This window comes from Perna viridis, chromosome 4, assembly GCF_037379345.1.
Source record: "Perna viridis isolate PV_CMFRI_1.1 ecotype Kerala chromosome 4, ASM3737934v1, whole genome shotgun sequence".
Lineage (NCBI taxonomy): Eukaryota > Metazoa > Mollusca > Bivalvia > Mytilida > Mytilidae > Perna > Perna viridis.
The window spans coordinates 7,995,776-8,012,098 of record NC_142448.1 but is presented as its reverse complement, the minus strand read 5'-3'; the positions used below and the strand labels follow the sequence as shown (position 1 = coordinate 8,012,098).

The 16,323-nt window shown below is 32.3% G+C and overlaps 1 protein-coding gene across 8 annotated transcripts in view; it reads left to right on the top strand.

The window, feature by feature from the left end:
• Nucleotides 1-16,323, top strand: part of LOC148618712 (leucine-rich repeat serine/threonine-protein kinase 1-like) — a 48,026-nt gene that overhangs the window by 14,560 nt on the left and 17,143 nt on the right. For 5 of the 8 annotated variants that reach the window (XR_015921415.1, XM_088577884.1, XM_088577883.1 and 2 more), the window contains 16 exons: nucleotides 415-2,087; nucleotides 2,478-2,706; nucleotides 3,300-3,467; nucleotides 4,052-4,200; nucleotides 4,841-4,952; nucleotides 5,168-5,320; nucleotides 6,049-6,171; nucleotides 7,108-7,372; nucleotides 7,780-7,912; nucleotides 8,121-8,215; nucleotides 9,059-9,181; nucleotides 10,543-10,742; nucleotides 11,711-12,675; nucleotides 12,978-13,001; nucleotides 15,525-15,684; nucleotides 16,095-16,208. Coding sequence is in view for 6 of the 8 variants with exons in the window: in XM_088577884.1 (XP_088434010.1) it covers nucleotides 415-2,087; nucleotides 2,478-2,706; nucleotides 3,300-3,467; nucleotides 4,052-4,200; nucleotides 4,841-4,952; nucleotides 5,168-5,320; nucleotides 6,049-6,171; nucleotides 7,108-7,372; nucleotides 7,780-7,912; nucleotides 8,121-8,215; nucleotides 9,059-9,181; nucleotides 10,543-10,742; nucleotides 11,711-12,675; nucleotides 12,978-13,001; nucleotides 15,525-15,684; nucleotides 16,095-16,208 (4,686 nt within the window). In the remaining 2 variants the exon portion in view is untranslated. The remainder of the gene's footprint in view (nucleotides 1-414; nucleotides 2,088-2,477; nucleotides 2,707-3,299; nucleotides 3,468-4,051; nucleotides 4,201-4,840; nucleotides 4,953-5,167; nucleotides 5,321-6,048; nucleotides 6,172-7,107; nucleotides 7,373-7,779; nucleotides 7,913-8,120; nucleotides 8,216-9,058; nucleotides 9,182-10,542; nucleotides 10,743-11,710; nucleotides 12,676-12,977; nucleotides 13,002-15,524; nucleotides 15,685-16,094; nucleotides 16,209-16,323) is intronic. The other 3 variants (XR_015921416.1, XM_088577886.1, XM_088577885.1) reach the window with 2 other exon arrangements.

Sequence of the window (16,323 nt, the reverse complement as noted above, 5' to 3'; positions counted from 1 at the left end):
GATTCAGAAATCATTAACATAAAATGCTTATTTATGTGAGACAAAATATAATGACTGATATCAGTTGCTGATCAAATGCAATTTATTGTTTCATTAGTTGTTAAAAATCTTTTCTGTAAATACATCAGTTTATCTGCATTGTAGTTATTGTCCCATAGATATTTCCATGTCATTTGTTTATAAAACTTTAGGATCTATGAATAGTGATATTTTGTCATAGACTATTTGGTCAATTAAAAATACAACTGGTGTCACTGTTCATGATATGTTACCACTGTTATAAAACAAGATCAATAAGAAGAGATATTTGTAGTTATACTCAGCTGCTCTCTACAGAAAATTTTATCTAATTGACACTAAATTTTCTTATGGTTTTCTACTCTTATTTAATTTTCTATATGTTTGCTTTTTCAGCATTGCCCTGAAGTAATAGGAATACAAATTCCCAATGGAAAAACATTACTCCACATTTGTGTAGATGCTGGTCAGGTCAAATGTATGGAGGCTATATTGACCTTTGAATACCCTCCAATATTATTAAAGGAGTATGAAACAGATGAGTGTATTTATCAACTGCCTCTGGATATAAATGGCATTGATATGGAAGGACAGACAGCCATTCATTTGGCATGTGAAGCTGGAGAAGCAGAGATAGTACAGTATCTAGTTGATTTTACTGTTAAATCCAAATGGAAACCCAAAACAAGAGGGAGAAAGGTGTATCGTAAGGGTGCTTTAACCAGCCCAAGTTCATCACAAATAGATTGTTTTAATCCTGTGAAGATTAATGTTAAAAACAATGCAGGTCTAATGCCACTTCATATTGCTATAAAAAGGCAGTTTAGACAGATTATGGAGATACTATTAAAGGCTGGTGCTGATATTGGTGCAGTGGTACGAGAGGAAGGAGTAGAAACTACTCCTCTGATGATGGCTTGTAAATTAGCTGACAGTTACATTATGGATAGACTACTTCAGTATAATGCCACTGACTTTGACAGGAAAGTTTTCAACTTTGCCAAACAACATCAAAAGAAATTGCTGCCTAATTTGTTGAAATACAGAACTTTCAAAGATCATGAATATCCTATTAATAAAACAGGAATGAAGAATGAATATTTGGAAAAGCTCTCTGGGGACCAAGATCCAGATTGTATGTCTTCGTTACACATAAACCACAAAAAAACATTTCCCTCTTTTCCAGTTCACATAAAATGGCAGGATTTAGAACATGTTTCCACTGTGGAAGATGATGATATGAAAATGATAGGCTATCACCATAACCCTCAGATGGAAACATTCAACAGCAGGTTTGCTCTTTATGCTATCACTAAAATTGATGTCTCAGGAAATAACATTGGTATTGTTTTCCCAGAGAATCTGTTCCGTCTTCCATCACTTCATTTCCTTGATGTTTCCAGAAACAGGATCAGTACATTTGGAGCTGACATCCAAACAAACTGTGAACTTTTACAAGAATTGAGATTGGATCATAATGAAATTGAGATTCTGCCATCTTATATTTTTAAATTTTATAAACTGAAAGTTTTGTCACTTGCTCATAACTTTCTCAGAGATGTGTCACCAGAAGTGTGGTCGATGCCATCTCTTATTGTTTTAAACTTAGCAGAAAATAAATTGGCACTACTTCAGGCGCCATCTTCAGGTAAGCCTAGTGTCAGAATGAGAAGGCCCACTCCTTTGAAACCCATGCCGTCCATTGACACAGGGTCTTATGTACAGGACAGTGAAGTACAACATTCCACTGTTTGGTCTAGTCAGCTTGTTGTCATGGAAACAGAATCAGATCTGATTAATAGTATGGATAAACAATACTCGGGACTGAAAGATTTAAATCTATCTAACAATGAGCTACAAGACGTTCCATCATGGCTGGCATGTGTGGCACCTCATTTAGAGAATCTAAACTTATCACATAACTGGATAAAGGGGATTGGTATGATAAGCAGCTACCCCTTACATCTAAAGACCCTGGACCTGAGCAGTAATCGGATCTCTGATACTTGTCAGCTTCAGTTTGTCAATTCTGGTGTTGTTGAATGCTATAGCTTGAAAGTCCAGCCAGGGTGAGGATAAAGAGCTGGTAGCATTGATGTTCAGTGAAATGTTCTTTAACAACAGAATCACCAAAATCAAATCTTCAATGGTGCTCCTTTTTATATATTGTCTGCTCATAGATGATAAAAAATTTAGTAGTCATACCATGTGTTGAAATACTGTTAAGATATTAATTTTATCTAGTTTACAAAATGGTAGAAAAAAGTTTAAAATCCAAATTATGGCAAATTATGTATTGGCAAATAATAACATAAAAGCCTTTAAACCTTTTTGTTCCTTGAACTTTAAAGTGAAATTCTAAGTAATAATTGAATCTGTCAAATTCTCCTTACAAACACATTTTTATACTATTATTTCCTTTTTTTAATGCACATGTACATGTTTTGTATTCCCTTAAGATCTCGACCTCCATCCAGAGGAGGAAGTCCTTGGTCTATGTCAAGTTACCCATACCATTCCATAGGCAGCTGTCAACATAAGATGCACACAATTTTGGAGCAGCTAGACACTCTGAACCTGAGCTATAATAACCAGTTGAGATCTATCACTGTTACCAAGAGGGAGGTGGAGGAGGAGAGTTCATCATCATCTGAGAAATCTATAAGGAAGAACAGTTCTACAAGCAGTGTGAGGAAATAACTGTAGAGCTACTACAAATTTATAAATTTCATGCATTTATTTCTGCAGTTTCAGGACTTAATGACTTGTGCTTTGATATGTTTTAAATTAAAATAAGCATTGCATAATATTGCAACTGGCATCTAGTCTCATTTTCACATTTGAAATTAGGGTTATTTATGATATTGCATATGACTTAGCTGGTATATGTATTTATTACCATCATTTTGAATGGTCAGCACAGGCCCACATTAGAATCATGCAGAGGCAGTGAAGTCAACTTCATTAATGCTGTAAATCTAGCAGTCATTTAAGAAAAAAAATAAAGGTTAAAGAAAATGGGAAACTTGAATAAAAAATGGTTATACAGTGACCTGTACTGATATGAATAGGGTCAAATATCTTTCAATAGAATTTAGCTAAACTTTTTTTCACTAATTTGTATATGCCCATCTGTCTATGTTTTGTATTTTTTTTTACAAATAATTATTCAGCAATATTAATTTTAGGTATATGAATTCAAGTTTTATTTCAATCATAATTTAGATCTGTATTGAAATCTCATGAAAATATTGAAGTAGGCAGCATTTGATATTTTACAGGTAAAATCCTTAGCCATAGCTCAGGAGGAGAAGACTAAGAGGCTGTTATTCCCAAATCTAACCAGCTTGGATCTTAGTTATAACAGTAATCTATCTGAGTTACCTGTAGAGATAGGAGATCTTACCTGTCTTAAAAGGTTGTGTCTGTCTAAATCTGCCATTAGGGAGGTCAGTGTTTAATAAAATGTCACACAAATATAAAATGTCACACTCATTTTTTACTCACTCATAATGTATCTCTGCGCTAATACATGCATCAACTCTGAAAATGGTAAATCATCAATTGAAATCTGTTGTATTACTTCTTGTGTACTTTAAACATTTTCATAACAAGACAGGGTATAATAGATGTGTAAAATTATCAACATATCAAATGTATCTTTATTCAGGAGACTTTCAACTCATGGTTATAACAAAGTATTATGCATCCCTATTTTGATTAATTTTAACATTTTACATGAATCACATCAGTTCCGTAGATGAGGAGAGTACACTTTTTACCCTTGTCTGTGTGTTGATAACAATTTTTTCTGTCACAGTTTTCTCAGTAACTACTCATCATGGCAGCTTCAAATTTTAACACATTATTTCTGTAGTTGTGTCATATGATGGGATACATTTTTTTGGAAAATTTGAAAACAACATCCTGTTTACTGAGAACATCGTTTATTTTCCTTATTTTTTTTGGGATTAAAAGCAGGGTATCACTAGCGCGCCATCTCTCAAAGATTTTGTTGTATTCTCCCATTTAGCTTCCACCTCAGCTTGGGAAACTTAAGAATCTGTTGACCCTAGAGATAGAGTTATGTCCTTTGGAAGGTCATATACAGGACATTATTAGTAAGAAGGCTAACTTCAGAACCAGAGACATCCTTGGTTTTCTGCTGTCTGTTTTAGAGGAGTAAGTATTATAATGCATTGTATTAAAATCATGTTGAACTAGAAATACATGTATTAAAAATAAATTTTAACCAATTAAACAATACAGGAACATTTATTTTGAAAGGTAATGTTAGTATATTTGCAAGCTTAAACATCAAGTAGAAAGAAAGTTGGTTATTGGTAATGCTAACATGCATCAAACCAAGGTTGTGTTTATGGTGTACAGTTTGATATAATTATGATGGAAATGGTTTAGACTAAACAGGCCAAGCTAAAAATATGTTTGTCTATCACACTCTTTCTTATATTTTTTGAAGGCTGGGATTTTTTTTTAGCTCCTTTTTATGATGTAGCAGATTTCAATGGAAAATGGCGATGTGAATATAATTTTGTTTACTTGTCCCTCTCTACTTCATTGGTGGAAAAGGACAGAATTTCTCATTTACCTTGAGGGAATACAAGACCTTCATTATAGACTTGTAACCTTTTATTCTACATGTGTTGATGTTGATTAGGATAATGTACATGTATAAAGTCACCCATTTGTATGAATGCAAAGGAAAAGCAAGAATTTCCTGATAATAAAAATAAATAGCATATACAAAGCTATTTTTTGCTTGGGTTACAGTTGTTTAACATCATTTAACTTGTTTTTTTAGTTCTGTAGAATATAATTGTATGAATCTGATGTTGGTTGGTGTTGAGAAAATAGGAAAGACAACTCTGTTACGGGAAATCTGTCGTAACAGGAAAACTGCCAAAGCTGCTACAGTAAGGTTTGATAAATTGTTTATGGACTTGCACATTGTATTTTATTTCTGATTAGTGTTTTATAAAAAATCGTATGATTGGTAATAAAACAGAGGAATAAATGCATCTTAAGTGATCACTGATTTTTGATGAATCAGAAAGTGCAAATTCTAGATATGGAAATAAAACTTGATTTAGTCTTTCCACCGCCTTATTGGTGTAACATTATTTTTTAGCACTGGACAGAGCGGAGACACATAAGACAAGTTGGTATCCAAGCAACAGGAGAATTCCTTTCTACCGTAGGTATTGATATAAATGAATTGATCATTGGTGAGAGGCGACAGAGAGGAGCTGTTGTATTTAAAACCTGGGATTTTGGTGGTCAGGTAATACTGTAGATTAGGTATATAAATATTTTTAGACTTTCAGTTGGAAAATATGATTTTTTTTAAAATGTCTCCTCTGAAAAATATTTTTCAGTCTAATGATTTATTTTGGAATTTAGTGAATTTCGTACAGATTTTACCATAATGATTTTTTTTTGTATTTTACTTTATATTAACTTTCAAATTTGCCATTTTTTTTTGTTTTTCTTGTAAAATCATTTCTGAATACTAGAAAATATCTTATCTTTGGCAAAACAGAACACATTTTTTAATGATTGAATGCTTATCAATGTTTTTATGAATATTTTGAAGGATTGCTTGGGGAGACTGGGAGTAATTAAAACATGTTAAATATTTACCTTTTACATTAATTTGTGTCAGTTGTGATTTTGGTTATTTTAAGTTTTAGTTGCTGTTCAGTTAGTTTTTATTTCATGTTATCTTTACTTGTTGTTTATTTAAAAGAAGTATTGATTAATTTATACCAAAAGATCATTGAATCCAATAAAGACAATCATATTAAAAATTCAGAAGATCAAAGAAAAAATTAGTGAATTATGATAAATAAAAAAGACAAATAAAAGTTTAACAAAGTGCAGTATTCTGCTTTTGGAGATGGATGACTAAAGTGAAAGAAATAATGATTGAAAAGAGTAACTCAAAGTTAAAGTGATTGGTATATTTTTCCTCTTACACTAAGATGATATTTAAATTTTATTTGGTTCCAGAGGGAATATTATGCCACCCATCAATACTTCTTGTCTCCTAGATCTTTGTACCTTGTTATGTGGAAAATAACATCAGGAGAACGTGGTGTGTATGGTATATGGCAGTGGTTAGTCAACATACAGGTATTGTCATACAGATTTGTTTATGGTAATGTACCAGATTCTGTGCTGTCAACAAGAAATAGCTCCTTACAAAGTGTGTTTTTTGTTGATAGTTAAATAAAATCTTTTATTATATTGATAGCAGTGATTTATCATCTTTTGCCTGTGTACAAAAATTGATAATTCAAACTGTGAAGTAAATTTGGTTATTTCACTCTTGGACTTTCTCCTGCAAAAGCATCACATCAATAATGTCAATCCACTGATCACAAAATATAGAATTTATGTTTAAAAAAGCAATAAGTTATGGAGAAAACCGATATGATAAATAGGATACTCAATTGGTTATCATGAAATATGATTACACATGCTATGAACCTGTGAAAATTTATCTCATTCATGGAACTTGTTCCACACACTTGTTTAAATCATGTGTTCTTTTGCACTTGTGATCATATTTTGTTTGTTCACTTTTTCCAATTAATTATCCTATAAATATTGCTATATACTCCATGAAACAATGATATTTTGACCAACTGTAAGGATTAATGTTTATTTTAAAATACAGTTTTAGCAAAGTGTTAATATGTAAATTAAAATCTTTATATCATAATGAAACATGTCTAGTCATTGTGTCTAATTGATTATCACACACTAGGATTTGAATGAGCATGGAGGTTTTCCTACTACAGCTGACAAATGTATTTATTTTTTTTCTCAATAATTTATTTCCTTTGCAATCCATTACTGTTCCTTTCTAGGCTATAATATGCCAAGGAATGCCATTTAACACTTACATTTGTTTAGAAACTGGAGGATGAAACTTTCCCAATTTTTCATATGGTTAGAAACTATTTGTAACTATCTGTATTTTTTGTGTGGTTTAACTGTCTCATGGAACTCCTCCCCACCACTCTGTAAGAAGAAAAATGACTCGCTCATATGTATTTGTTACAGGCTAGAGCCCCGGGGTCTCCTGTCCTTATTATTGGCACACATAAGGATGAGTTGACAGCCAGAGCTACCAGAGACAAGTATCCGCCAGATTTTGAGGAGGCAATGATAAAATTAATCAAAGATTCATTCTTGGATGTTGATGAGCCTGAAAAAGCAGGACTGCCTAATGTCCTCGGAATGATGAATATCAACTGTAAAGACAGTTCAGACTGTAAAAGATTGGTGGATAAAATCTATGATATTGTCTTTGAACTCAAACATCCAAGTAAGTCATTAATTAATTGATAAACAGAATGATGATTTATTTCAAGGAACCAAAACCAAGAAACTATTTTTGTCAATTTACATAGCACATTGAAAAGCTTCAATTTCGTTTGATTTTTTACTATTAACTTTTTAGAGTACCTGTCATTAGTTATAAGATAGGATAATTGATTGGAAAAAGTGAATAACCAGAAATTGATCACGAGTGTTGCAGAATGCCACAATATAGCTAGTGCACAAGTTAAATCTCCAAGCACTTTTGTCACAAGTAGTCTTATTCTCAATAAATAATTGATTATTGTATTTATTAAAGAAATGAATTATGAGATAACCTTTACATTAAGTGTTTTTATTGAGAGCATATTGTAGAAGAACTGCTGTTAGGTTCAGTATATGTTTTTGTTTTAGGAAGAAAACATGAGAAGTTACTGAACCACAAAGTGCCAAGGAAATATACACAACTGAAAGATATAATCCAGGAGTTAGCTGATGAAAGAATTAAGTCTAGAAAGGACCCTGTCCTGGAAAAAGATGCTTATCTGTAGGTTTATCAATAAAAAATCAAATTTGTATCACTTGTATCTAAAGAATTCGAAGTGATTTGAGATAAAGTGCTAGTTTTTGAATTTTTTAAAAATTTTATGGTATTGGGCTTTAATAATAATATTTCATGTGGCACAAGAGTTCAATAAAGAATACAAGCTTGGATAATTTACAAGCTAATAGCATGTTTTTTTTCATTTTAACAGCTTAAAGACAATGGAGAAGATGAACAACATATCAGGGTCAGTTTTTAGAGATGCTGATGATTTGGATCAGGCTACAAGGTTCCTTCATGAGAATGGTAGGAATTTGTAACTCTTTATTCCTCTCTTTTCCTTTGTATTTTCCTGTTGATCCTGATATGATGTTATACAGTGTAACCTTTTTAAAGCAAGCTGTTAAGGGTCAATGACTTGTGATACAGACATATTCAGTAAATACAGGATCAAAACAAATACTTTCAAACTGAGATGATGATATGATAGGGAAAAAACAATGTCTGGTTTAGACATGTTTGTCATGTACTCAGGGTTCAGATAAGACAGGTTTGTCATGTATTCAGGGTTCAGATTAGACAGGTTTGTCATTTACTCAGTGCTCAAATTAGTCAGGTTTGTCATGTATTCAGGGTTCAAGTTAAACAGGTTTGTCATGTACTCAGGGTTCAGATTAGACAGGTTTGCCATGTATTCAGGGTTCAGATTAGACCGATTTATCATTTACTCAGTGCTCAGATTAGTCAGGTTTGTCATTTACTCAGTGTGCAAATTAGTCAGGTTTGTCATGTACTCAGGGTTCAGATTAGACAGGTTTGTCATTTATTCAGGGTTCAAGTTAGACAGTTTTGCCATGTACTCAGGGTTCAGATTAGACAGGTTTATCATATATTCAGGGTTCAGATTAGACAGATTTGTTATGTACTCAGGATTCAGATTAGACAGGTTTGTCATGTATTCAGTATTTGGATTAAGACAGGTTTCACTCGTCACTTTGTACCTGAAATTATATATGTAAACTTTCAGACAATTCCAAAGGTGAACATTTAAGGTATGGAAATTAAAAGGAGTTTTTATAGTTTTATCTCTCTATGAAGTATTTTGCTGTACATATGTTGTCTTTTTTCTATAAAATCTTTATTTTGTAGGAATATTATTTCACTATGAAGGTATAGGACTTAAGGACAGATATTTCCTGGATCCTCAATGGCTCTGTGATCAGTTAGCTCAGGTTGTCACTGTTGGACAAGTTAATAGCTTCTGTAAAAATGGTATGTATTGTTTAAATACAACATATACACTATCAGGCTTGTCATGCAGTTGAAAGAAAATTTTTAAAAGTAGTCTTTGAAAAGTTTACCATCAATTATGTTTGTATTACATACGTCTTCAAACATATCATCAAAGGTGTTTTTTTTAAAAAGAGCTAAATATCTTACCGATGTCTATACCTGTCTGTTTATGTTTGTCCTGTAAATTTTCTCGGCTATATTATGAAAACTGTTATGGGAATGGTTTTAATTTTAATTTTAATTTAACACATTACCATTATCCATTGCCGTTATCCATTACCATTATACACTACCATTATACATTACCATTATACATTACCATTACACATTACCATTATACATTACATTACACATTACCATTACACATTACCACTATACACTACCATTATACATTACATTACACATTACCATTACACATTACCACTATACACTACCATTATACATTACCATTACACATTACCATTACCCCAGAATTGTCTATATAGTAATGTGCTAGTAGTAAGATGGAAGAGTATATATAATTGACTTACGCCAGGTTAGTGTTGTCATCAACTTCCTTCTTTGTTTCCTCTGATGAGATGTTTTATAGGGAAAATGAACTCTGGTCTTTTTTTTTTTAGAAGAATTTAGATATATTCTGCTTTATGTATGGTAAAAGCATGTTGAGAAACTCTTTGGGACATGTCAACAATAGTCCTTCCTAAGTTTGTATGCATCATTCATTGTAATGAGGAATTTCGTTGGATAACTCAAACAGTTTCAGGACATCCATTCCACAATTGACTGTCTCACTGTCTCAATTTTTAAAAAATGCACAGATTTGATTTCAAAGATTTTATACTTTTGTTGTCACAGGTATATTTGTCATTAGAATAAAGATAGCTGTAGATTTGTCGTAATCAATCTAAATTTGATAGTGGCAAATATCTGTTTACTGCTTCCACTTATGTGTTGCCAGTTAACTCAATGTGCTGCTGTCAAATCCACGATTGATGCCTTTAAATACAATACATATATCTCCTAGGTATGATGGAATATATCTCCTAGGTATGATGGAATATATCTCCTAGGTATGATGGAATAACAATCTTTTTCAGGGATTGAAATAATAGAGATCAGGAAAATAGTGAACTAGATTTATTAGTTTATCTGAAAACTTGCTTTGTACACAGATTGTTTTACATCAAATCTAACACTTTTTCATCATTTAAGCTACGGAAAAACAAAATTTTATGTAAACTTAAATGTTCCATGAAATTTACATGCCAAGTACCAGAGGGCTTGTGGTGTACTGATCTCTTTGTGTACTTGGTAGTCAATGTAGTATATACATTACACAGGTGTAATGAAGACCAGTGACTTGAGGATGCTGTTCAATAAATCAGCATTCCAGCCTGATGATTTACAGAGCTATATCTGTGGTTTATTGGAGAAGTTTGAAGTTGCATTACTGTTTGATAGTGACAAACTTTTAATACCATCATCGCTGCCATTGGAAGCTGATATGGATCATGTAATCAAAAACAAGATGGATGCTAAGGTTTGTTAAAACTGTAGTATTTGTGTTGGCCCTTTTTGTGATTTCATTGTTTTAAAAGTAATAATTTCTATTATAGGGAAAGATATTCAAGCTTTGTTCTGTCATTAGGAAAAAAGAGTTCTTCCTTATAACATTCATGAGTTACTGTATTTTAATATTTAGTACCATGAATTTCTGCCTTTGGCTGAAACAGGAGTTTTTTTTGTGAGTTGTCTAAACCTATTGATTATTAGCTCATTAGTATCTTAAGACCATGCAATTATGAATTGTTATCCTTGATTAAGATCATCATTATGATCTTAATCAAGGATAACAATTCATAGAACTTCCATAGAAATTAAGTTATTTTTCTTTCCATTTTGATAACTGCAAAAAAAAAAGAGATAAGGAGATAAAATACAAAGAAAGATTTTATTTCAATTCTAATAGGACTAGTTTCTATGGAAAGGCAAAGTGGACAAAAATCAATATTTTCTAATATTAGAGAATGAATTTGTAATATTAGAAAATCACTTTGCAATATTGCTTAATCAGTCTCATTTTTTAATATTACAAAAATGATTTTCTAATATTAAAAAATTGCAATTAAATACAACAAGTCCATCTTGTAATATTAAAAAATCGTTTGGTAATACATGTATTAGAAATTCAATTGAATTCTTAATATTAAAAAATGATTTTTTTATATTAAAAAAATGTTTTGTGATATAAGAAATTTAATTTGTAATATTAGAAAATTTTTAGTATTAAAAAATCATTTTTTAATATTAGAAAATACTCATTTTTGTCCACTTTGGCTTGCCATAAGTTTCTTCATATTTTTTAATAGATGCAGCCCCTGTGTTGCACAAAACATTTGGGTCATGTGTTTGTCACTTTTTTTAAAATGGCTGTGGTCGAAGAGCTTTGAAGCATGTCATATTAGAATGATAGATACATTCCATGTATAATTTTATTTCTATTTTTAGATATACTTGAAGGATGGTAAACAAGCAAGTTCTAGATGCAGCCACTTTGATGCTTCAGTGACTGAAAGTTTAATATACTCTAGAAATGTTGGAGATAGTAGTGGCTCCACCTATTGTAAAACACCCGAGTCACCAACCTCAAGATACATCTTACTGAACACTACACCATCAACAAATGTTATGTTCTCGTGTGCAAGGTTATACATAATGACTTATTTCCCAAGTGGTTTTTGGCCAAGACTGATTACCAGGATTTTAGCGGACCATAGGTTTTTACCGATAGTTCAGAATCTGTTCCTTCTGCCCTCAGACATTGCTGACGGGTGCTCTAGTTTGAAACATAACAAACCTTATTGGCAGCCATGGCAAACTGGACTTCAGTTGGTCCATTATGGGACGGTATTGTTTCGTATCAAGGAGATTCACTCCGGCAGACCTGGATTGTGTACCTATAGCAAACACACATTAAAGTGTTATCTAGAGGACTGTTGGAATCCTTTAGATATGAACCATAGTGTTGTACTAGAAATGTGCTTCCCAGTTGATTCAATCACATTCAGTTTTGCTGAAAATATGGAGAATAGACAATACCAGACATTGACTTCAGCCAGGAAAGAACTTGTATATTTGGATGAGAAATATTCAGCAAAGTTTCTGGCTAAAGTTACTGAACATGTGGACAATTTGTTAACAGATTGGTACCCAGATATAGCTAGTTCTAGGTTTGAACAGAATTGTTTCGGACGTTATCTGATAACGCGGGTCATTCTGTGTCCTTACTGTCTCCAGAATATTGTGAAGAAAGAGAACAACATGGATACCAGTCTACAGTGGCAAGTTGTCTGTAAAGATTCCGTGGAAGTCTCAGCATCCTTTGATGTGGATGATGACAGTGATGAAGAGGATGAGTATGTTTTCAGTTCCTTTGATAACCAACTTTCTGGTAGTTGTAGTTCAGAAGAATGGTAACCAATCAGATTTCATAATTTCCCTGAAATTAGGAAAAAATAATCTAGTACATGTATATCTGTGCTTAATTTTGACTTTAATAAATTAAACAAGAAATAACACTATTATTATTTCAATGTTTTCACTTTCATTTTATTATTAACACAACTAAAAATTGATTTGCTCTAAAAAGTTGGAATGTCATTTTCCAAACCGTTTCTGCATTTATTTCTCATTTTCCAAAATATACAGTCTACTGTATCAAATGAACTTAAAGTTTTCTTGTCTGATAATAAATTAATGTTTAATATTGTAAAAGGTTTGAAATACAGATTCCCACAGAGTGAGATTTTTATGATTACATTTAAACAATCCTTCCATCACAGCATCCATAACAACATGCAGTGCATAGAGCAAGATAACCCAATTGTAACTGCAATTGATTTTTTTTTTTTTTTTTTTTTTTTGGGGGGGGGGGGGGTTATTTATTAAAACAAGAGGCTCCTAGGAGTCTGAATCTCTCACCTGGTTGAATTTTGCCTTGCAAGGGCAGTAAATTTAACAAGTTGTCTGACAATTTTGACTCAAGAAGACATTGGTAGGACTTATCATAAGGATCATTTCAGCAATTGAAAGTTTCTTTTTATCTATCATAGTTTTCAAGATATTGACTGAAAACTGTGAAAAAAACATCATTTTTCACCTTTTAAGGGCAGTGATTCTGACAAAGAGTCATCTGACAACTTCTATCTCTGGAGACTTTTGTAAGTTTTATGATAAGGATCATTTCAGCAATTGAAAGAATTTGGCTAAATGTAACTTTTTTGGAGATATATGCGAAAAAAAACTACTGTCAGACCCCTATGTTCTATTTTTATTAACAACGGCCATGTTTTTTGATGGATCAAAACTCCCCACATCAGTTTTATGGAGGATACCCCAAGGAACATTCATATTAAGTTTGGTTCCAATTGGTCAAGTAGTATCAGATCAGAAGATTTTTGTGGAAAGAAATAAAATTAGAAATCGCGAAATAAAAGTAAAAAAGGGCAATAACTCCAACATGGCTCAATGGATTAAAATGAAAATTTGACCACAGGTGGATCTTATCCTGCTTAAAACTGTTTCCCTGTCAGAATTGGCATAAACATAATGGTTTGGGAGATATATGCTTAATCTACCCTGTGACCCAAAGTTTTATTTTTAGTAAAGACGTCCATGTTTTTAGACAGATCAAAAATCCCCACATCAGTTGTATGCAGGGTACCTTAAGCAATATTCATACCAAGTATGATTCCTATTGGTCAAGATGCGTTGGAGGAGAAGAGTTTGAAAAATTGTTGACGATGACAAGTGATGGCAACAGCTTACATGGCTTTGTGCCAGGTTAGCTAATGAAAATAAATTAGGGAGCAAAAAGAGACCTAAAACAAACATTTTCGTGATGTGGAGACATTAAGTTGAGTACAAGTGAATTAATCTCTTTGAAATTATACTACAAGGTGCCATACCAAAAATTGTTACTGGGATTGATTTTGGGGGTTGTGACATGGACTGATAAGGAATGAGGGGCCAAAAAAGTAGCCGGAAACAAGCATTTACATAATGTACAGATAATAATTTTAGTAAAAGTGATTGGATCTCTTAAATTGCCTTAAAGTGCTTCCCTCCACAAAGGAAGGATTGGATTAATTTTTGGATTGTGCTTATTAGGAAATAAGGGACCAAAAAGGGGCCACTTTGATTCTGGTTGAATTCTTTTTCTGTGTCGAATATTTAATTCTAATCAAAATTTAGAGCTGTATCAAGTTTGAAAAGTGTCCACACTTGCCCCAACTGTTCAGGGTTTGACCTCTGCAGTCATATCAAGCTGTGCCTTGTGAAACATTTGATGAATGAATTTTGTTTTTCAAGGACATTAAATCATATTTGTTTTATTTGTTACTCAATGTCTTACAAGGAATAATTAAAACAGTAATACCAAGCCTGCAGTGCATGTATTGTGAAAGTAATTCCATTATAATGGGTTTTCTACATATTTTGTTTGTGGGTATTTAGTAAGTTTATGGAGTTTTTACTAATGAATGTCACCTGAGAAACTTTTTAAGTTCACAATGTAACTTGTACTTTTGGCTGAACTAAGAAGACAGTGTAATTCGTTTTAACTTCTGTCTGATTCATTTGATAATATTGCAATAGAATATGCTTAAACTAATTAAGAGGTGAAATTAATGAAAATTGGTACCGCACAATTAATGTTGCACCTTGACAATACATGTACATTCCAGTTGAACCTGCCTCTCCTGACAGCTGAATCCTGTGTAATGTGACATTTCTTGTTGGTGCTGAAATTGATGGTTGCATTTGTTCTGTCTTTAATTTCATTTATACTTCTTTATTTAAAAAACTGTCATGCTGTCATGTTGAGTGTTTATTTTGGTTTAGAGAAGAGTGATCCCATGTTGATTAAACCAGTTCTGCTTCACCTGATTTTGCTTCAGTGCTCATGAACACCTGATGATCAGCTTGTTATAATTTATTGTCTCCAAAATTCAACATATAACATGCTGTGGTCATACATAATTTTTATAGCTGTACATTTGGAATGTTTTATGAATATTTTAGTACATCTTAGAGGTTGATAATTGAAGATAAGTAATTTATTTTATTGAAACAATACTTTATTGATGTTAAAATATCAGTTTAAAAAAATAAGTTTATTCCATAGTTAGCAATTATGAAACTTTTATTAAGTATAAAAACTTGTCATACCAACAAATATCCCCCGATTATTAAGTCTATTAAAATCACATCTCTCTACATATTTCCAATATTATGCTTTATTTTCTTGCATTATTTATTTTAGAAGGCCAGAGGACACTCTTTATTGTTTCCTGATGGAAAGATGTGTCCTAAATTTTCAACGTAACCATGATGAGATATGTCCTAACCACAGCAGTGTATCACCAATGTTTATGGTATCATCAACAGGACAGTCTAGAACACTGTACATAGCCCCTGATGCTGTAAGTAGTATGACAATTTGTTATTGAAATGTCATTCTTTTATGTAGAAAAATGAATGAAAAAAGTCTAAGAATTGAAAATCGTTTATTCCAATCAAGCTGTAAAAAAACCCTTAAAAAACAGTTTTGTACATACTATCATCATTTTTTCAAATGTCTACATTTATTCTTTAGTGTAACTTAAGTAGGTGAAAATGAGAAGTGTAAATGAAAGTATTGTCAGTGTCGCATTTCATCCAATCAGACTTTGTGTAATATTGGTGATTGATTCTTTATCCAAATGAATGTTATTCAATACTAGGTATGCCAAGGAGTACTTGAGTACTGCATGGTTGAAACAGCAAGTACTCATGTATGAACTCCTGACCTGAGTTGACTTCTCTACTCTATATATGTACATACTACCTGTAGGTATTTAATGACATAGAGAGAGATGTGATGATCTGTCAGACAGATAGTTTGGTATTGCTGAGAAAGTTAGGACGTGGTGGATTTGGTGATGTCTGGTCAGGCAAACTCAGGATGGTAGGTGCTAAATGCAAACATAATCTTGTTTAATGTAGTATTTTGTCACTAATATTTTTTAATCTTGAATTTATCAAAAAATACATGTCGTCGGGATGGGAAATACACCATGTTT